At 38.8% G+C, this 22,771-nt stretch overlaps 1 protein-coding gene across 2 annotated transcripts in view; it reads right to left on the bottom strand.

The window, feature by feature from the left end:
• The window catches only part of LOC136256193 (AMP deaminase 2-like), a 201,193-nt gene extending 188,738 nt beyond the window's left edge, over positions 1-12,455 (bottom strand). The window contains exons 1-2 of one of the 2 annotated variants that reach the window (XM_066049141.1): positions 12,376-12,455; positions 3,801-4,394 (exon numbers count right to left, since the gene is read on the bottom strand). In XM_066049141.1, coding sequence (XP_065905213.1) covers positions 3,801-4,394 — 594 coding nt within the window. In that variant the 5' untranslated portion in view covers positions 12,376-12,455. Of the gene's footprint in view, positions 1-3,800; positions 4,395-5,252; positions 5,336-12,375 lie in introns of those variants that run through there. The other variant, XM_066049144.1, reaches the window with a different exon arrangement.
• Positions 12,456-22,771: the final 10,316 nt, after the last annotated feature.

Genomic DNA, 22,771 nt, shown 5'->3' with positions numbered 1-22,771 from the left:
GAGTTCAGCTACAAACACATCACCCTGTAAAGAGATCAGTTACAAACAAATCACCTTGCAGTGAGTTCAGCTACAAACAAATTACCCTGTAGAGAGATCGGCTACAAACAAAACACCTTGTAGAGACTTCAGCTACAAACAAATCAACCTGTAGAGATTTCAGGTACAAACAAATCACCCACTGTAGAGAGAACAGCTACAACCTAAATCACCCTGTAGAGAGATCAGCTACAAACAAATCACCCTGTAGAGAGTTCAGCTACAAAAAAAAATCACCCTGTAGGGAGATCAGCTACAAATGCATCACCCCTGTAGAGAGTTCAGCTACAAACAAATCACCTTGTAGAGAGTTAAGCTACAAACAAATTACCCTGTAAAGAAATCAGCTACAAACAAATCACCTTGTAGAGAGTTCACTTACAAACAAATCTACCCGTAGAGATATCAGTTACAAACAAATCACCCCCTGTAGAGAGATCAGATCACCCTGTAGAGAGTTCAGCTACAAACAAATCACCCTGTAGAAAGTTCAGGTATAAAAAAATCACCCTATAGATAGTTTTGATACAAACAAATCACCCTGTAGAGTGTCCAGCAAGATAACAGTCACCCTGCAGAGACATCAGGTTACCCTATAGAGACATCAGCTAGAAGAAGTCACCTTGTAGAGAGTTCAGCAACAAAGAACCCACTCTGTAGAGAGTTCAACTAGAAACTAGTTACCCTATACAGAGATCAGCTATATGTAGAAACAAGTCATCCTGTAGAGAATTCAGCTACAAACAAATCACCCTGTAGAGATTTCAGCTACAGAAGGGGTGGTGCTAACATAATGGTTGGTTGGCTAAGAAAAGCGACAACTGGTTAAGGTTACGGGATACTGAACGACTGTCAAACCAAAATTTTATTACGTAATTAAGGCGGGCTCGGTGTTGTTGTGTTGTGTATCAGCTGGTAACAGGCTTAAATTGTTGGGAGAATCATAGCGTGCTGACTGGACAGGTACAAGGTACAAGAAAACACACGTAACAGTACAAGATAACATAGAAACAACACACTTAGCAACTGGCGCACCTGTAAGCGCATGCGTAGTTTTGATGACTAATGGCGATATTTTCCTGAATTAAAAATCAGGACTGTCAAACTAGTTGTTAACATTTTGTATAAACAGACTACTAGTTTGGCTTCTTGTCTAGGTCCTGACGGAGCCTTTGGTTAGAAATAATGTTTCTAGTGCTTGTGATATCAATTTAAAAATTAATTTTGTGACCACAGTGTCTTGCTTTAGGCCATATTGTAGTTATATTTCAGCAACTATACGCATTATTCACAAATCCTCTTGTCAGTCCCTCACGAGTGATGTTCTTCAAATCTTAGAATTGTTAGTAAGTTCTCGTGGCTCTTCATTGGTCTGATTTTTGGTTCATAGCTTTCAGTAATTGGAATGGGGACAACTTATGTTTCCATAACAATTTGAATTTCATGTCGATTAATGAGAAGTTAAGAATGCATAAATATTTGTGACTGGATTTTGGAAAAACGATCCAAATCACACATTAGAAGTTTCGAGATAAACGGTTTTAAAGAATTGAAGCCAGCATAACTCTCCAAGGATAGCAAGCACGCGTATGAAATTTACACAAAAGATGCATCAATCTGTTACCTTTCAAGCCACTTCCAGTACTTGTAGCTGCTTGTACAGTTTCCCGCCAAATAAGATAGAAAATCTGAGCAGTTGGACGAGCGAAGTAGTATCACGAGTGCTCACAAAGGGGTGGAGGCTGGGGGGTGGCGGGGAGGGCAAAAGGTAGGCCTCAAAATGGAGGCAGACCACGATTGGAGTCCAGACACGACATTACAGGGCTGTGCTGGCTCCTTAGTGGCTGATATGTAGCAAAATCTACAGAGAACACGTCTGGCCAACATTATAAGGCTGTCCACCAGTAAACCACTGATTCTTGCCAAGCCATGTCCTTCACAAGGCCTGAAACCGCCATTTGGGCACTCCACACCACCCAGAAAAGACGTCTATTAAAACCAGCCTCGTGTAGTTTGAGTAGTGCTGAGGGTCAAAACTTGTAGTACGATAGTGTAGCTATCCACTGGTGGTGTTAGTTTGATTTTGCCTGATGTGCGATTTGGTTCGGTTCTGTAAAATCTGGTCACATTTGATAACAATGCATTAAGAAAAATCAAACCCCTAATCATGAAAAATGATTGATAGTGTACATGTGGGGTTACAGTATCCTGTAACCTTAATACAACTAGCTATAGTGTGCGAAGCACACTCAGCATGCTCCCATGCTCTATCTAGGGGGGTCTGGGGGCATTCCCCCATAGAACATTTTGCAAATTTAGCCTATTCAGTATTAAAATTTGGAAATATTTTGACTGAAAAATGATGCCACTTTGTTTAAGTGATTCACAATGCTTTCACAATGCTTGTAAAGCATTGTGAGTCACCTAAGTATAATAATGATGAAATGACACCATTACTCCAGAACATGTACAGTTGTAATACTAGCTGTCATATAAGGGCACAGCCAGTAACTAAAAATATATTCTTTACATAAAGAACAGGAAGGAGAAGGATGCAGCTACACATGATCAATACTTGCCATTAATTTTGTGTTTGAAATACCTTAATTTAGTGGTACATTAAATTTAACAATTTTAGACTTTGGCTATTGGCTAATTGATTACATCAATTCACAAATTAATAAAATTTATATGAAGGTAACCTACACTGTCAATAATCGCAACAACTTCAGGGAGGTACTATACCAGCTGAGCTGTTTTGCTATTGAATGCAGCTGAGGTTTTCTTTACATCATGGCCTTCAATATGCTGTAGCAGATGAAGGAAATCATGTAAAAGCTTGCAATGAACTTTGTGATGTAGCCAGATTATGATCATTGTATTTCGCGTGTGAATCATGTCAATATGTACACAGATTGGTGAGTAAGCATCATTAATAACTGACATATGAAAAAGTATGCTACAAAATGGTGGCACTGAGAAGAAAAAAAGTTGTCTTAGGCAGGAATCAAACTCTGCATGGACCTTTGGGTTAACCAAGTTGTTTGTTCCTGGTTTTGACAGGAATGTAGCTCAAGTTTTCCTTTACATCAACACCTTCAACGGTCTGTAGAGAACGAACAAAAGCATGTTGCAATTTTCAACAACAAAGTTAAAGTTGCCAGATGATGAGCACTTAATTTCATTAAAGCGGTGTGTCGATATGTGCTTCAGTTGCCAAGTTAGCAGTGTAACGAAGCAGAAACAGACAGACAGCTTTTCAGCTTTATATGTAGATCTTGATCTGCCACAATAACAAACTCACTTGTAAAAATGTGCCTTTATGGGTTCTGAAAAACACGCACTCACTGCATTTTCATTCTCTTTGTTTTTACATTTATGTGAGGAAACTACATTGAGGGGTTAACATTGTGTACAAAACTGTGTATAATAGATGTCACAAAATTTCACATCTTATGTCTTTGTATCCACGCAAGAAACTTACAGTATACTGAGAAATTATTTTGTGGTGAAACTTTCACTTACAAAGGTGCATATACACACTACAAAAATCCATTAGTACTGTACACTACTAAAAAACAGAGCATAAAGCTGCGCTTACTACAATCAGTCATCCCTACAAAAACAAAGCACTATGACCAGAACAACAAAAGTCATCATGCAGCTGCATGTTTCAACTGAAAATTAGCAGTACTATACAGTAATTCAAGAAAAATTAATACAATTAGATACTGTACATATTACACTATTATGAAACTTACACCAGCAAAATCGCTCATATCCTTTTTACCAGTGATATTTACACGAGGGTAATCCAGTCTTGCACAAACACCAGTGGCTTTTAAAACTGAAGGCATCGGCACATCCCCAGTTGAAGTATGTCTCTCTCTCTTCTGCTGTAGTGGATTTTCAGGACTTTCCTCCTCTGTCTCAGGTAACTCAAAATATTTATTTGAAGCAGCCTCTATGTTATCAATGTTCCCTCCAAGACCAGAATAATGTACCAGGTCGATAGTAGCAGCAGCAGCAGCAGCAGTAGTGAGATCTGGTGAATATTTCTTGGTTGGAGAATTTGTCGATTCAGAAGTAGCACCACAACTGCCATCTCTCTGACCCAAAGTGTCTATCATGTTCAGTTGCACAGCCAAATGATGGAATGCATCATCATCAGTAGATATTTGTGATGTCAGGTTAGCTTGTACAGTGTTGGCTCTGGCCTTAAGTTGTTGTGCCTGAAAACTGCGAGATGGACCATCTACAGTGGCCATCTTATTGAACCCAGTAGTGACATCAACTGCAGTCATTTTGCCAACCTCCTCTAACCGAGGGGAACAGCACTCACTTTGTTCTTCCATCTGAAGTGAAATCACATGAGCACAAATGCATGCATATGTTCATCAGAACAAATATACAGTACATATGCATGGCACGTATACAAACAAACATATGTACATGTACCTGCATGTTAACACACCTCAATTACAATAACAGTTCAGTATATGTACTTCTAATTACATGTAGTATATTCCATGGTATATGGTAGCAGTGTTGGGGTAACGCATTACTTATGTAGTAGTTGTAACATGGGCATGAGTGATTTGCCTGAAATATACGCATGAGCACGAGGATGCAGCCCGAGTGCAAGTGTGTATATTTCAGGCAAATCACAAGTGCCCATGTTACAACTAATATATTCCACTTGGGTGACTCACCTACAAGTGTGCATGGAAACTGCAGGAATGCTTTGCGAATGTATTTATTTGGGACCATGTAACATCGTAAGAGCAATGACAAGGCGCTGCTGAGAGGCTGAATGTAAGTGTATCATCATGAGTATGCAGATCGCTTCGACTGTGCATGTGTACGCAATTAAACACAGGAAGCCCAAATACAAGAGCTCATAATGAAGCTTAAGTGCACCATAAAGTACTTACATGAATAAACTAAAGCAGTGAATATGTTTACAGTGCTATAATGGCCAAGCCAATTAAGCGCCACTCCCAGCCACTACACATGTGTGACATCGCACCAGGTGTCAAAACAGTAATATAAAGATGATTCAAGTGCACTAAAGTACTTACTTTTACTAGCCATGAATAAACTAAAGTAGTGAATACTACTAACACTAATGGCCAAATCAATTAAGCGCTATGGCCAGTGTCTGGACACCGCCAACGTGACTACTGAATGCAACATGATCATTATAAACTAACCTGTGACCTTCTTCATTCAGTAAAACAACGAACTATCTTCTTCCCCAAGTCCATGATCTACACTTTGGCTCACTTTACCAAACTAAAACCCACTATCAATCCTGTGAAGTGTCGCTATATTAAGGCAGAGGAGATCACACAGTTTCATCAAAGAAATCAAATGATTTCTGAGAATGCTTGGAATGCATTATAATGAGAATAGGAGGTAGTATACAAGTTATATCACTCCTAGGAGGGATATAACTTGCATATACTACCTCCGTTTCTCGTTAATGCATTCCTGAGCGCTGATAGCAGTACTATTATACTACTTATACACCTTTTCTTCCCTTTGAAGTGAGGTTTGAAAGTGGTATATATATATATGTAATAGTTATACCACGGGCACGAGTACTTTGCCTGATATATACACATGAGCACAAGGGCCGCACATGAGCACGAGGTCCCACGTGCGAGTGTGTATATATCAGGCAAAGCATGAGTGCCCGTGGTATAACTAATATATGCCATGTGGGTTTATCACCTACACATGTGGGAAACTGCTGGCATGCTTCACGAGTGAATTTATATTGGGATATGTGAATTTCAATAGAGGGCACTGGAACTAACGTAAGAATAACGATAATGCGTTGCTGTGCTAAGAGTTCAAACGTACGCACGACACGAGCATGCGAAAAGTTCGATTGTGGGTTTAGACAGTGAGCAAGGAGACAAAAGACATCAAAATGCGACTTGACAATGATGGTTTAACGTTGTTATACTGCCAGGTATTCACTATATCAGTAATGTTATAGCCATGAATAAAATTAGTCGCGCATAAATATCACTTCACCACCAATGGCTCAATTTATTTAGAACGCGATACGTAACAAACTTAAAGACACAGCACATCAAAACTTCACTTGATAATGATGGTTTGACTTGATAATGATGGTTTGACTTGATAATGATGGTTTGATGCTGTAATAAGTGCTTAAAGGTATTTACTATAATAATCATGAATAAATTATATCCATGAATAAAATTACAGGCACGCATGAATACCACTTCACCTCTAATGGCTCAATCTACTTTGTGTGCTAGGTTACATGGGACAGCTGTCTAGAACTTATCAAAACAGTACTATAGAACTCACCTGTATTAAAAACAGCTCCATTTCAGTAAAAGGAACTCCTCAGCATGCTTTGAGAATGGATTAAGAAACTTAAACCCACAATTGATCTCAAGATGTTTGACTATATAATGGCACAAAGGGATAGCAAAGGACATCAAAGAAATGTGAGGATTTGTTGGAATGGGTTAACGTGATATATACACACCTAACTGTGCAATATCTTGAGTTAACGAGATATATGCACTGCCTTAACGAGATATACGCACTGTTTACAGTGCATATATCTCATTAACTTTCCTGAACCAGTGCAATATCTGATATATATGCACTGGCTTTCCTTTGATCTGAGGTGTGAAAGTGGTACATATATATTATTCAATGTGCTCATGTATCAAGGTATTATCTTGATTTATTTTTACACTTTAGGTGCTGATTGGAGACAAGCGATATGATATGACACCAAGTCGACTGTCTCCAGTGAGATGGATTGCTAGATGAAACTATGTTTCCTTCAGCAATACAGTTGTAAAATTACACTCTGCTAAAGTTATCAGATCACTGAGCTTCATCATCAGGAAAGAATTTAATAGCATCTGCTCTGATCATTATTCATCTGGCAATCCTGAAAGCATCAAGACATTTCTTGGATGCAAATATGGGATAAAATACAGCAATATGTCCCTACTTTAGTTTCACTGTTAACAGCCATTACTGCAGCAAACTGCCAGCTTTTAGTGTGTACAATAGCTTCAATGCTGTTAAAGAGGAGACACCAGATAATGGGATTTTTGCAGCAAGTTACTTCTGTGTTATTTTATGCAAACAGAGTCCATAAGCAGGTGATCATAAATAAGTGATTATGATTTTAGAACTATACTTTTTGTTTGTAGATATAAAAATGCTTGCAGCCATTGATGTTATGCCAATCATACAAAGTCACATTTAATGTGATTGATGGTATTGTGAAAGACTATGATCATCTCAGTGTGAGTGGCTCATCCAGTCTCAGCCAAAGCCAGATTGATTTGTTTTTAATGAGGAGGATGAGCAGGATACTCATCAGCTGGCCAACATAGAACCGCATACAATTGAACAAGTGGAATCACAGAACTGCCCATCCTGGGTGATTTGTCAGCCACAATTGGAGAGTGAGTTGTCTGCCACACTTATGGACATTTCTTCTAGTATTCCCCATTCAAGCAGTGCACAATTACCTACCATTGGTGAATTGTCAGCTATTATACAAGAGTTGTCTGTTGCTATTTCAGATATATCTAGCAACAGTTGTGCTTTAGCTAGTTATAAACCTCATCTAGTCAGCTCACAGCCAGTTGGCCAACCAGTCAGCTCACAACCAGTTGGCCAACTAGTCAGCTCACAAACAATTGACCAACCAGGCCCACAGCCAACTAGCTCACAACCAGTGGAGTCAACATCTCAGTTATATGGTACCTGTATTTGTGAGCAAGATGTTTCTACACAAGGCAATACTGTAAAGTGATCACCTAGTAGGGGATAACATTGACAAAAATTTTCGAAGATCATTGTACTGCCAAACCAGGCCAACCATCTCTATGTAAGGTAATACTGTTGTGACCACTCCCTAAAGATTATAGCAATTGCGTTGTTTTCTATATAAGCTATATGGAAACATTTTTACAATAAGTCTTCCTCGTGTAATATGGGAACCTTAGGACAACTGAAGATCCTGGAACTTCTCTAGACCCAGAAGATAACATGAAAGGATGTGAAGACTTCTTGACTGTAATTCTGCATACCCATGTGAATGCTGCTGCTGAAAAGCTTTTGTCATTCTTATGATGATGTTGAAGATTTGTCCAAAGCCATTATCAAAAAATATGTTTGTTTTGATCCCATGAATAGGATTAGCAGGGATGACAAGGTTCACTTATATGCCACACAACTCATGACTCTGTTACTATTTTGGTATATGTTTAATGATGCCATGGATGGCGATAGAATCATTGATTATTGGAAATTTTTTCTTGTGATAATTCAGGTGGAAGGACACAGGAATTATTACAAGGAGGCCATAATGATGTCACAAAGCGCCGCCTGCCCCTTTACAAAAAGTAAGGGTCTGATAAAATACAAATACTAAATCATTTCTACCGCCCAGAATCGGCGGTAGCCAATTAATGTGTGCCAATGATGTTCACACAGAAATCGCTTTGGTAACACAATTATGCAATGCTTTTGTTCAAATTGAAGTGCAATCATCTGACGTAACAAGCATTACGTGTGCTGTCTATTTGAATTACTTTTGAAATGATTTGGCATTTGTATTTCACCAGACCCTTACTTTTTGCAAAGGGGCGGGTGGCGCCAGACTACAGGCAACTATGTGCATGGGTTTGTGCATACCTGTAGACTTTAATACCACCAATAACTGGGCATGGCTGCACGTATGGTCGCAGGCAGTCGTCCGATAAGTGGGCGTAGCTCACAAAAGAAAGTGAGTTGCATCAGGACTTGAGTATGATGCGTTTATACATTTCCGTACCAACCAACCAAACAATTTGCTTCACACGTGATCCAATCCGGGTCAGAGTTTCAAGTGGGATGACCCAGGCAAAAAGTGACCGGGTGACCCGACCCGGTTTCAACGCTATAGTGAGTGAGTCCTTGGACACACACGACCACGGATAAGGCAATAAAATGCCCCACAAGTTGGTGTGGCAAGGGAAAAACACAAAAACTTAAGCATAAAAAAAGAACTAAAGTGGTCAGCGTTCAAGATTCCCCTGACCATTCTGGGAAATCTCTTGCTAAAAATATTCTTCTTGAAGAAGAGATTGAAGCAGCAGCAGCAGCCAAGTAAAAAATGAGCCTGCAGGTAGGTTTAGCAATTTTGATCTCACTTTGAATAAAATTAACACAGTTTTTTATTATTATTATTTATCTAGGACTGAGTCACATACAACCAAGTACATATACCAACGTGACAACCTACCCATAGGACATGTATAAACAATGCCATGACCAGCACTCAGAGCAGTGGGTGTGCCGGCAGAAATGATACGCGTGCATACACAGGAAAGAGTTTAACTGACGTCAGAAAATCACAATACTAAAATGTAGCTTACACAAAAAAATAAGCGAACTATAGTGGCACTAAATGATTTGTTTACATAAATCAAAAAAGTAAAACCACTTATGCACGACAAGGTAGAAAAGGCCAGCACAATCAACATATGATCCCAATATGGCACAGACTAAAGGCAACCGGTAGCTAAGTGCCAGTACATCATGGGTGTGGCTGACGTGTACACACTATGTGCTTACACAACATTCTGAGCCATAGATGACATACTGGAGATACACATTAAAGCAGTAGTGTATGCAGCAATGTATTATTGGCAACACTGATGGTGGAAAATCATTTTATTAGCAAGCCAGGTGAAGGATAAAGCTGTACTTGGGACTTGCTACGCCAGTTGGAAACACTTGTTAAACAAAGAGACACCAGTCATGAACGATCACAATAAACTCTGTTGTAACTAGAGGCCACTGGTATGTGCCAGCAGTGTTGCATTGGCAAGGTGATGACAGTCTATAATATTATGCATACATATTACACAACATACAGTAGATAGTTATACATTATTGTATATGCAACAATGCATCTTATAGATCACAGACAATTGGAACCACAGAAAACTAATTCCAGTTAGCAAGCCAGGTGAAGTACAAAGCACAGTAAAAATGTACAAAACATTGAACCAAGTACATGCACCAACTTTGCAACCTACCCATTGGGCGCATGTATAAACAATGCCATAGACAGCACTCAGAGCAGTGTGTGTTCCTATGGAAATGATACATATATATACGTACACAGGCAAGGAAGTTTAACTGGCATCAGAAAATCACAATCTGAATACTAAAAATAATTAATGCAACTTGATACAAAAACAAGTTAAGTTAACTATAGTGGTATTAATTGATTTGTGTATATTGTAAATGTGAAGATGAGTCAGCAATGAAGTGATACAACATGGTGGTGAAGGCACAACTGGAAAATGATCCCAATCAAGCCAATAGACTCTGGTGTAACTAGAGGCCCTTGGTGATGCGCCAGTAAATCAGTGGTCTGGCATTGGCACTAGTTGGCATAGTGATCACAGTCTACAATATTATGCATACACAACATACAGAAGATAGTTACACATTGTTGTATACGCAGCAATGCTGATCTTCTTGTTGATTGCAGATTATCGGCAACAGACTATTATTAGTAGCTAAAGGTGGAAAAAATTCCAGCTAGCAAACCAGGTGAAGAATGAAGATGTACAATAAAAGTAAAAGATTGAAACATCCTCTTTACCTTGTTGTTCACGAGCACCGGCATCAGCTGGTATCCAAGAACAACCAACACCTGTAGCACATATACTGGACTCAAACTACAGTTACAAACATTAAAACATACCTGTAATCTTGTTGTTTACATGTAAAGTGGCCTCTGGCTCTCCTGCAATCACTTGCAGATGTTTGTCAATCTTCTCCTTCGCGAATTCGGAAATTAAAGCATGGGTGTGGTACTGGGCGTTATATAGAATTACACATACGTTAAAGTCATCAGCACGAACAAGTGCAGTTATTATACGGTTTTGCCTTTGTTCACAGGCGAATAGATCCCCGGTTAGTTTATGTCTCTAGGCCTTGTAGCTTTCTCAAACATAAATGACATAATTTTAACCGCATTTCGTATTATAAAGAGTTAATAATAAGAGAGGAGAGTATCTAATGCTGTATAGGCCTGTAATAGATGATTGCGCAGAAGTTAAACGGCTTCCTTTCCGTGTAACGTATAGGCTTCTAGTATTTGTTTGTTTCCTTACCGCAATTAGTTTAGCCGCACCGTGATGAGATTATTCGAAGACTGAACTAAAGACTGAGTTGTATGTACAGGAAACAGTGCTCCTTCAATTGAAGAATGCTCAAAGGTAGGGTAACATGGCGATGCAGTGAAAATTCGAAGCGATACTCCGCCTTTGGTTCAGTGTATTGGTTTCTCAGACGCTCTCCCCCAGAGTTATCTTCGAGGTTAACAGCCACACTTCTTTACGCAACAGAGCGATGCTCTTCGTGGTGAACGTGAACATCAAGTTGAACGCACGCCCTTATGTCTGGGATAGCCTTTGTGGTTAAATGCGAAAATATACTAGCTAGTCTGTACGTTACGTGGAAAAGAAGCCGTTTAACTTCTGCGCAATCATCTGTTACAGGACTATACGGCGTTAGACACTCTCCTCTCTTATTATTAACTCTTGGTATTATTCTTAGTACTTGGTTGTATAATTATTAAGGCATTACAGCACAAGTGCTGAAGGTCTGTAGGATACCTGGTCCTACAGCCTGTTTAAAGCTGTGAAACGATGACAAAGATGATGGCAGGTAGTGACCTAAAACGCTTAGTTCAATTGCATCATAAAAACAAGGAAATCCTAGACGATCAAATTTTGACTGAAGCTCTTGGTACTCTCTTCCCTAATTTATTTACGTACTTGATGATGCGTAATTCACCAGAACAAGGCTCCTTCTGCCCTTTCCATTTGTCTCAGAACAAAATCTAATATACCACAGGACTCGCCTCACATCAAGGGATCAGATAAACCAATCTGTGTTTCGGTAAACTAAAGTATGCGGAAGTTATGGTGGTTTGTTTACGAGGTGGCATAATTTTTACCGAAAACGGGCAAATTTGACATTAGTTTTGATATGGAAATCACAGGAATGTACAAGTCGCAGTCCCATAATAAACACTGACACAGAAACGTACCCTAGCTATCCACACATAATCTTGTTGAGTAGTTCTCGGTCGTGTTTGTTAAGCTAGAGTTGACCAAAGCCATCTGCACAAGCTGACACCACACGCACAATACAAAGGAATAATCGAGGCGCAATGACTACACACCGTAAGTAATGCCAAACTCAAATGATTTACATTGTACACACAAGAAACACTAGTGTAGAACAGTATAATACCTGTAGTAGCAGACGTATCACTTCGACGCTGGTACAACCGCTAGACCTATCACGTGCACTCCGATTTTACGGTACTGGGCTTTGCAGTGTGAGGATTCTGATTTTCCTTTCCCCAAACCCCTGTTGTAATTGTGTTTGTAGTTTAGTTATAGAGTAGTTTGTATTGTAGCTGTGTTTTGTTTTTTCCAATTATATTACTTTGTGATTATCGTCAAAAAAAAAGAATCATACGGAAAGTGTAGCTAGCTATGTCCATAAAGAAACTGAAAGTTGTTGTAACAAATGTTTACGAGCCTGCTTGGTTGACGCACCACTTCTGGCTGTGGTTCGTTCAGCGATGGTACGAAGGGTTTGAAGTGCAAATGGTGACCAAACACCAAAAGTTTCTACATTTTGTTGTTAGAACAAGTGGGACTACATTGTAGATCTATTAGCTATGCGACTTAAGCAAGTTTTAAGATTAGAATCAAACTGTTCTAAAAAGGAGCGCAATATACAAAATGGCACTGTGCGCAAAAGATGAATGATCTTGCAGCTTCCAAGGCAACTGCATAGTAAATGAAGCTCGACTTGGGGGTCTTCCAAAATTGCAATGCTATCTTGAGTAGCCTCAACCTTGGCTAAACGAGAGGCCAAGAACTGACTGATCGAAAAAGTCGTCAGTTCCCCAAACAGGAGATCCCAAAAGCTCCAAACCTTCACCAGCTCGGTTGATACCAGTGGGAAATTCAGGGAAAGAGCCTCCAGAAGGCCAGAATAGTTCGCACTTGGACCGATCGGGGACCATGCGGAATTGAGAAAGAATCTAAAAGCTTCAGTAAGGAAGATTTCGAACCAATAAATGTCCCATCATTAAATACCACATAGAGCCGGTCTATGTAATTTGACTAAATCATGAAGCTTGACAAAATCAATAAACTGCAACAAAACTAAAGAAAAAAGCAAAGGGCACAAAGGATCACCTTGTCAGTTGCACACCAGACGAGGCCATGATACGTCTAGAACCAAAACGAAGCTCAGCAGGTTGTGAGTAGCACCACTTAACCCAAGCAGAAATCTCTGGAAAATTTTCAGCAACTCGTTTGAAAAAAGCAGTACGACTACAGTCATTGAAAGCGTTCTTCATGTCTATTTTTAACAGAGCTAAGGAAGAGTCAGAAGCATGTTGGCAAATGTAATGACGAGTAACATGGATAGCAGTCTCCAACCCACCAGGAATTCCGACCCCCACTTGACCGTAGGGGATAAAAACACCAGGGAGAGAAGGACGAACAGCAAGACAACATAATCGACTTGCTAGGCGCCTAATTACCTCTCTAATTACCTTTCACAGATATCTGCTCTGGTAATGTTGGCAGAGTACGGGGCGCGCCCAGTGGCGCGAGACAGGGCTACAAGTCAACGCAAACAGAACTTTTCTGATCCATATGCCGGTACAGGAAGATCATGGGTATTTTGACTTGCTTTATCAGAATACTAGTACTGATATTAATGTTACAAATATACTTGGTCCATATTAGATAAGAAGCGTTAATTAGCCTATATAGAAAGCATAAAATTTCTTTTAATGTTAGTATATATATATGATTTATATTGAGGAAGATTGTATGGTGTGTATGACCTCATTCTGGAATTCTACTACACTGTATACCGGGCTCCTAAGAAATCCGTAGTAGCATCACAGTATTTAAGCAGAACTTCAAATTGCATATGGCATTGTATGCATAGAGTCCCAACGGGATCTCATACTTTATGTAAGACATGGACAGTTGACATTTGCTTGCCCATATATACAGCAGGAAACATGCAAGGTAATTTTGTGCAAAGCAGCCTCCAACAGCAGCAATTGCTAAATGCCTAAATCTGCAGGACATGAGCGATATCTCACATACCTCCTTGGATACCATGGCATTGTGACATATCTTTACTGAGAATCAAGGAGGTCCTTGAAAATGTATCAATTTCAGCCTTTTAGCAGATTTTTTGTGTTAAGCTAATTTTCAATTTGCAGAAATCTGGACACTGTTTACCATAACACCAGCCACCAGGTACATATTTAATACCAAAGCTGGACATAGGTAGACAATTTACATCAGGTCTCCAGTTAAGCACCTGGGTATAGAGTGAAGAAGTGTATATATGTGCATGAAGATAGTTCTTGCTCTATAGGAAGTGATTGTACACTGTATAGCAGCAACTGCATGGGAATCTGCAAGCATTGAACCTGCAGCTTATGATTGTACCTGGCTGGTATTCTTACCTCATAGCTGCATGTGCTCACACATGCACGCACACACATACATGCATGCATGCATGCACACACATATATACATGCACGCACGCATGTACACACACGCACGCACACGCACAAAGTAGTCGGGCTATATAATTATGATGCTATACAAAATTGCTTTCTGTTTTGAGGGTATACTTATGTAAAAGCTTTTATTAGTTGGAGTATTTTTGTTGGATGTCAAAGTGCAGAGTAGTTTAGCACAAAGATTGGAGTACAAGGTACAGTGCAGGGGCGTAGCCAGGATTTTTGAAGGGGAGTTCCAACAGCAGTATTGAGTTACCAGAAGCAGGGAGTCCCCAGCTGCTGAGAGACTCTCAATATTTTAATGAATCAATACTCAGCAAATTACTATATTTTATGCAAAATATAATACATTAATTATATAATATAAGTGCCCCTGGGATGAAGCTTGTACTAGATAAAGCTACCTAGTGAAAACAGTCAGCATAACACGCAGACACACATAGGCATCTGTAAGTAGCGATTTCCAACCTACCAATTTTTGACGCATATTTTTGCTACTTAAATTATACACCTTCAATAAACGTTTCACAAGCTGCCGTTCCAGTAATGGTAGCCAATGCTTCGTACTTTGTATTGCACTTTACTGGATTAAAATCCATGCGGTATTTATTGAAATACAGCAAATCAAAGTTTGAGAAATAAAAATCCCCATAGGAAGCCCATACAAATAATTGCGTACGTAATTCTAATTGGAAGAATGTGGCACCTGTGATAGCCGAAGTTTCCGAGTGTTTCCGCGTGAATCTGCTGCTGATGAGGACGAAGAAAGTGGTTCTGGGCAAACCGTATATGCTGATTTCGATTTTTCCATGTGTTTTTTGATTGGAGGACGATTGATGTTGGATTACGATGGAAATATGGCCCTTTTAAAGGTAAATCGCCATCTAACACTGCTCAGAATTCAGCATTACAATCACCCTGAGCTTCAAGGCATCCCCCTGCATCGATGCAAGTATAGTTTGAAGGTGAGCAGTTTGTTGTCTTGCGCGGAATTGCAAAATAAGGTTCAAGGTTGAGCATAATCTTTTCAAAAGTGGAGACTGGCATGTGATACCAACCTTACATGGCTTCACACGTACCTGTTGTTATATTCCGGTGTATTTACTGCTGTTTTGATCCATTTTATAGCAGCTTCAGTGATTGTAATTTTGATCAGAAACTATTTATAATTTCTCTTTGTAGTACAGTGATGTCATTGTGTTATATAATAATTATCATCCTTAGTGCTTACAATGTGACAAATAAAGCTGAGCAGTATCCAAATAAATCTATTTTAAAAATAATGTTGCTCTTACATTGTGTTATCTGATTGTCATGTTTCCGAAGTACGTGTTAATTGCGACTTGTGATGCCAGTACTTGCCATTTATAAAATATTACCGATTTTTCTAGTTAGTTATCCTTGAAAATGCATTAAGTACCTGTGTATATATATTTAGTATTACATAATACACAGTTTTATTTATGCATCACTTGCTTTATTCATGTAATATTCTGAGTGGTCAGTCTACAAAGAAGTGGTCACTTTTGAGAGGTTTTACTTACTTCATATGCTGTTCTTCATAAAATAGATATGTGGTGAAAATTTCATGTCGTTATTAGTTTCCTATCTAGATTTATGACACTTTGTATATTGTGTTTAGTGCCATGCAATATACATAAAAAGCATTGAAATGCTGTACACAAAAATCATCACACTGTCAATTTCTTTTCCTTATATCTTTTGATAGGAACCACTGATTGAGGTGGGGTTTGTACTAAAATGACCCTGACAAAATGCACAACATTGTTCATACCAATGAATGTATGGAATGTTAATTATTTAATTTAGTTGGAAATCTCTACTGTAAGTGATAGTTATCCCATTGGTATAGGAACCATGAATCCACTGATACAAATGGAATGACTTACAATCAAAACATTATAACTACAAAATATGCATAGCATGCATGATTCATTCTGCATGCCCAAGTGATAAATTACAGGTGTTCTATCTTTAAACACTGCACACCAAAGTTATAGCACTATAAGGTCATGCTTAGTTTTGCATTTATTAACTGTCTGAAAAACTCCACTAGTGAAGTTCCTTATCACGATGGATATTTACATGCATAGAGTATACGTGACTGCTCTGTTAGAATATATACCTGACTGCTCTATTAGAGTATATCGATTTTTTACTACTTTTCAAGAGGGCTCATGTGTTACCTCTGTAAATTAATCCTTCCCTGAGAGATGAATGCAAGCTTTATCAATGGTTTTACTCACACATTTTGTCCTGTCACACTAAATGGTATGTTATAGGGTCTGCTGTAAACTCGGAAGTCTAAATTTTACAGGGGTTCCTGAACCCCTGGGAACCCCCCCTCCCTATGCCCCTGCAGTGCAAGGCGTAGTCTAAAGGATATAGTGTTTTGTAATAATTTATCAAGTGGATTGTGTTGTGACAATATTTTACTAAAACCTGCAAACTTTGAAGAACAATGGCATTTACTGCATTTGAAGAAGACAGCAAAGCTTCAGCTGGACCATACATCTAAAGGATTATACTAGTAGGATTACTCAAGTTGACAATAATTTTAAGAACTATAGTTGTAGCTATGCTTGAATCCAAAACCGGCAGCCTGTTGTTAGCCACCACTGTTTTGTTGCATTATGATCATATGTCTTATAGGTAACTGTCTTTATAGGGCTAGTGCATGTGTGTGACATCATTTTGTATAAAGGAATCTAGTACACCTGATCATGAGATCAGGCATGGGGTCAAATGCAGAGTATACAGCACCTTAACACCTGGCTTATATAGAAATACATTTACTTTAACATCTGTGTCTTAGTATTGTAACACATACATACAGGTGTACATGAGTAAAGAGCACACACTTATTAATAAAGTACAAATTTAATTTGTACATGTGTGCATAGTGTGCTGATGTACTTGATCCCAATTCCTGTCATCAAAGCCATCAGCTCAATCATGTATTAAGAGTACTGCCATTGGTGATTGTGTGTACTCATCATTGACTGGTATTCATTGCAAGCTACAGCATGAAGTATTTATATGCCCTGTATGTTTACAAGATGACATGCGTTCTCAATTGGAGATTCAAGCTGATGATTTCAAATGTGCAATACACAAAATTTTCTGAGAGGTCCATATAGCTCACTTTCACATGATTTCATTTTCACAGATGAGCCTGCAAAGCAAGAAGTGACCCAGGCCCGTACCCGGGGGGGGGGGGGGGGGTTCGACCGAACCCCCTATTTTAAACTGGAAATTTTATTTTTACTGTAAAACGATCTTTTCAACTGTAATCTGGGTTCTAGCATTCATACACGCCTTCCATGGCTTCTACCAGCTGAACCGCGTGTGGCTTCCGGGTAGACCTATTAACCCAGGTATTGAACCATAGCGCTTTGAGGTTATCTGTGTACATAGAAACCACTTTAATGATACATGAATATAGACAGTGGTTTTCTCTCTATCGCTAAGGCTTCTATTGTTCTACTTACAGTAGGCATTCCAGTATCCGAGATTTTTAAATTAAAATAATCTCCGTATATTCCCCAATAGAACCCTGGCACAAAATAACAACTCGCGTTTAGCTTAGGATTGCTCCGTCATCCAAGCTCCAATGAAGATGAAAATCGCTGTGGGGTTTGTCCACACGCTGATCATCATGAAAATCTTAGTTTTATCGTCCGCGTTACATATAAGTATGTTTTGTGTTGTTTTGTAATCTTTCCAAGCCTTGTAATGTATGTAGAATACTTTAAAACTTTTTAAAACGTACTGTCGGATGGAAGGTAGTCACTGGTGCTTACTTTAAAGGGCATAGTAACATCGCTCAGGTTAGCAATTTTCAGCTCCATAGCAATTTTCTGATGGCTGTGTCATCAGCTCAAAAGTATAAACCACTTCAAAGTCGGCATAACAATGCCATAATTGAAACCACAACTCCACCTTAGGTATTGTTGCATCATTGTGACACCCCCACTTTAGTCGTTTACCTTTATAAGTTGTCAACTTGATGTTTTTACTTACTCAGCCCCTTCCTATGGGTATACACCATTGTATTGAAAAGTGTGCAATAGGTGAAATATATTTGCTCACCACAAAGCATACAAAGATTGCTGAGATCAGATAAGACCTCAAGTTACTCTCATTACATGTACAAACTTGCAGCTAGAAGCAACTGCAGTTTCAAGACAGTCCAGGTTACTATATGGCTTCCTAATTCAATTGTGCCATTTTCCACTTTAAAATGTATGGGGAGCCCTGGAGAAAAAATGTACCCTTTTTCAGTTTTTAAGTGCTGTGCATGCCAAAGTAGCTAATTCCAACCCAACAAACCACATATTTCTGAGATCGGCAATCAATACTCTATCTATTGAGCATATAAAAAGTCCATTTTTCCAAAATTTAAAAATTAGGCCGGAATGCCTACTTACAGTATCTTAATTAAGGCCATGCATCCATCGAGCTATTCATCACCGTACTGCACTGAGAGTTACTATTATTATTCGATTAATTCCAGTCGTAATTTGTTGAAATATTTTTTTAACAAGAGCACAGAATAGCAATGATGAACACCAGACTGGATGGACACTGCGACTGATAGACTGTCAACTATAACAATAAGTAAGCCTGGCTTGTTGCATTCAATGATATGAATTCTAAAGTGTCAAGTGTGTGAGTCTGTCAGTTGTTTTAATATTAACCGTATTATGGTTATCATCCATGTTTGGACAATGGTGAAACGTAAGGTTAGCTTATACTATAGCTGAATTGAATGACCCTGAACAGTCTAAGAAATGATGGAGTGTACATGCACTACAACCATATTGTAATCTCTTGTTTGCATTAGTGTGGGATGGGCCCATGTTTAGAGGAATTTGTGTCACCACTATGAAGTTTATTTAATCAGTGCATGCATTTCTGCATTTAAGCAATTTGAGGCTATTCTCAGGACAATGAATATTAAACCTTTCTCAGCGTCTTTGACTTTAGGGAACACATATAGTAGGTTGTCCTGAGCATTCAACTTTAGGGAATGCGTTTAGTAGGTTGCCCCAAGCATTCAACTTTAGGGGACGCGAAAAGTAGTTCTAGGGTTAGGGTCGGGTTCAGCTTTTCACCTTCAATATATATTATATAGAAATTTCTCCACTCAGAGACATATAAGGTAGAAACTAAGGGAGTTGGGTAGCTGGGAGCCACGTAGCACAGGGGTAGGACTCTGGGCTCAAGCACTGGAAGTCCCGGGTTCGATTCCCGCTCAAAGCATTTTGTGTTTTTTTTCTTCTTTTTTTTTCGTTTGATGACCTGTTTTGTCTAGGTTTTATTTTTATTCACGTAACTGCCGGAACAATAGCAACAGCCTAGAAGATAATTGCTGATTAGTGTAGCCTATACTTTGTGGTACAATAACCTAGGTTGATAATCGATAGTTAATTCATATTTCCCGGATGACAGTCAATTGATAGTTCAAATAAAATTACTTATTCAAACCACAGAACTAATTAGTATGTTTGTATAAAGTCTGCGACTTACTATAGTGACTGTGGCTTCCGTCTAATGAGCTGATTTACGCACTTCCATAGATGCATATATAAAATAAGACGTTAAATGCGTAATCGCAACTTCCGCGAACGTACATTTTCTGCTCCGCGGAAATGATTATGTAACTACTGTGACGTCAGGCGTTACCGCTCTATAAAAGGTAGCTACATGCATGCATAAAAAGGCAGTTCATAGTCTCAGAGCAAAAATACAATTGTGCAAATAACTAGTTGCTAGCCATGCACCTCTTAAGCACTACAAAAGCGTTTCTGCTAATATTCTTATAACGATATACCGAAGTTGCTTATTCTACTCCGGATCCTTGTGTTTACTTTTTTTTTGCGACAAAATCTTCAGCATTGTCCTAGCTATCTACGTGAGCTAGCATATAAACAATTTGTCTTGCCTATTTTAGAGTATTGTTCACCAGTGTGGGATCCATACCACCAAACCAACATAAATCAAGTAGAGATGGTCCAACATAGAGCTGCTCGTTTTGTCACACGTCAACCATGGAGACGAAATAATAGAGACAGCATCACTAACATCCTTGAAAACTTGCAATGGTCTACACTACAAGAACATCGCAAATCAGCTAGACTAGTTTTACTATATAAAGTACTACATGATTTATTAATTATACCAAATTGTTAGAGTAAGTCATCAATAACCAGACGATCCTTTTCCCAGACACCTGTAGTTGCCAAACGGATAAACCGATCAGTCTACAATTTAGAGTGTATAAAGGTCTAGGCTAAAGTACTTCGAATATAAAATTTCAGCCCGAACGGTTGAAGCAGCTAGGAATACGAAGCCAATATGTCTGTCCGGAAAAGCAATCAATAACCGGACAAAGCAATCAATAATCCGGACAGTGGTCCTGAACTCAGTAATTATAGCTCCGATTTCCTCCAAACTCTAGGGCATGTAACATCAGTCTATGGTCGTGTGTTGATAAAACTTTAGAGTCTCAGCTATGTTTGGTTTGGAAGATACGGCTCGTTGAAGTCAGCGTGTTTCATTGACTACTATTTCTGGACACCGCTATTCTTTGATTTTTGGGAAGCCAACGTATTTACAAGGTCTCCACAGCCACTTAAATGATGGATACAGTTGCTGTGAACATTGTGCTACTGCTGTTGATCCAGGTATAGTCCGTTTTGTCTGCAGCAACTCCTTACATGCCATTAACTAATGTTTTCAAGCAGATGGATCTAGTATACAGTGCATTAACTTTCCCATGCAGTCAAAATCTCTGCATGTATGATGGTTTTGAGACGTATTTTTATAGTTTAATGATGTAAAGGGTACAATATGAAAGAACGTTCTTCAATTAACAGGGTGCTAGCTGGTTTATCCCACCATTATAGTCAAAGTGTTCAATCTCTATACATTGATACATCAATAACTGGACGATCTTTTTTCCGGCCACCTGTAGTTGTTGAATGGCTGAACCGATCAGTCTGGTGTTTGGGACATATAAGGTCTTATCTGAAGTACTTTTACATTCCAAATTATTGTGCATAATTTTGCAACCAAAATCACTTAGAAAGAACCTGTGGAGATTCATGAGCACCTAAGGCCATCATTATTGTATTGCTTGTTTCCCATCACCCAACAGAACAAAAGATTATGCGGGCAGGAGGTGATATTTATAATACACTCAACTCTAGTTATTTCAGTCTCTGATTGCTCTATTAGAGTATCTTGATCTTTAAGGCTGCCAGGGCTGTACACCCATGCACCTTGTTGAACACAGTGGAAGAACTTCCAACCTTCTGCTGTTTCCATGCACAGATAATGCATTTAACTTAAAACTTGGTCACTCTGTGCCTCCTACTATCATGAAATAGTGCATTCACATGATCTACTGTATAATCAAACAATTAAAATTTGGTGCAGCTACCTAAAAAAATGCTGCCGGTGGAAGGAATATAATAATGATGGCCTAACTATACAAGATCAGATATCAAATCAGGTAACCAGAGTAGAGCTACATAAACTTGTAGCCAGTGTCAGTTGGAAGGAACCTGTGGAGAGCCAAAATCACAGATAACAATCAGGTATATAATCAATCAACCATTAAACATTATGGTCAAAGTATATAAGTTGGTATCTCTAAAAAATCTCATTTTAGGTTTTGTGTCTCGGCCTGCAGCAAATATGCCAGCATAATAAATAGGCTAGAGTGCTATGCTAGTGTATTATGTGGATATGTCAAAATATTAACACTTTGAAAACAGATTAATACTCTCTAATAGAGCAATCAGTGGAAAATGCAAACTGCAACAGAAAAATGCTTCCTACACTCTAGAACAGTCCCTTTAGATTTAAATGCCCTAATAGACCATTTCACTGATTAAGGATATTTGACTCTGGCTTAATTGCGTCTCTTCCCTTCAAAGCACATTGTGTAAATGATGGTTGTCATAATTTGCAGTCAAATCATATACCATCTGCCTTTATTTATTAATGTCATTGTAAACTAACTACCTGTAGTGGCCAGCCATATTA

Source organism: Dysidea avara, chromosome 1, assembly GCF_963678975.1.
Source record: "Dysidea avara chromosome 1, odDysAvar1.4, whole genome shotgun sequence".
NCBI classification, from domain to species: domain Eukaryota; kingdom Metazoa; phylum Porifera; class Demospongiae; order Dictyoceratida; family Dysideidae; genus Dysidea; species Dysidea avara.
The sequence above is the reverse complement of the archived record's forward strand: the minus strand, read 5'-3'. Positions and strand labels throughout refer to the sequence as shown.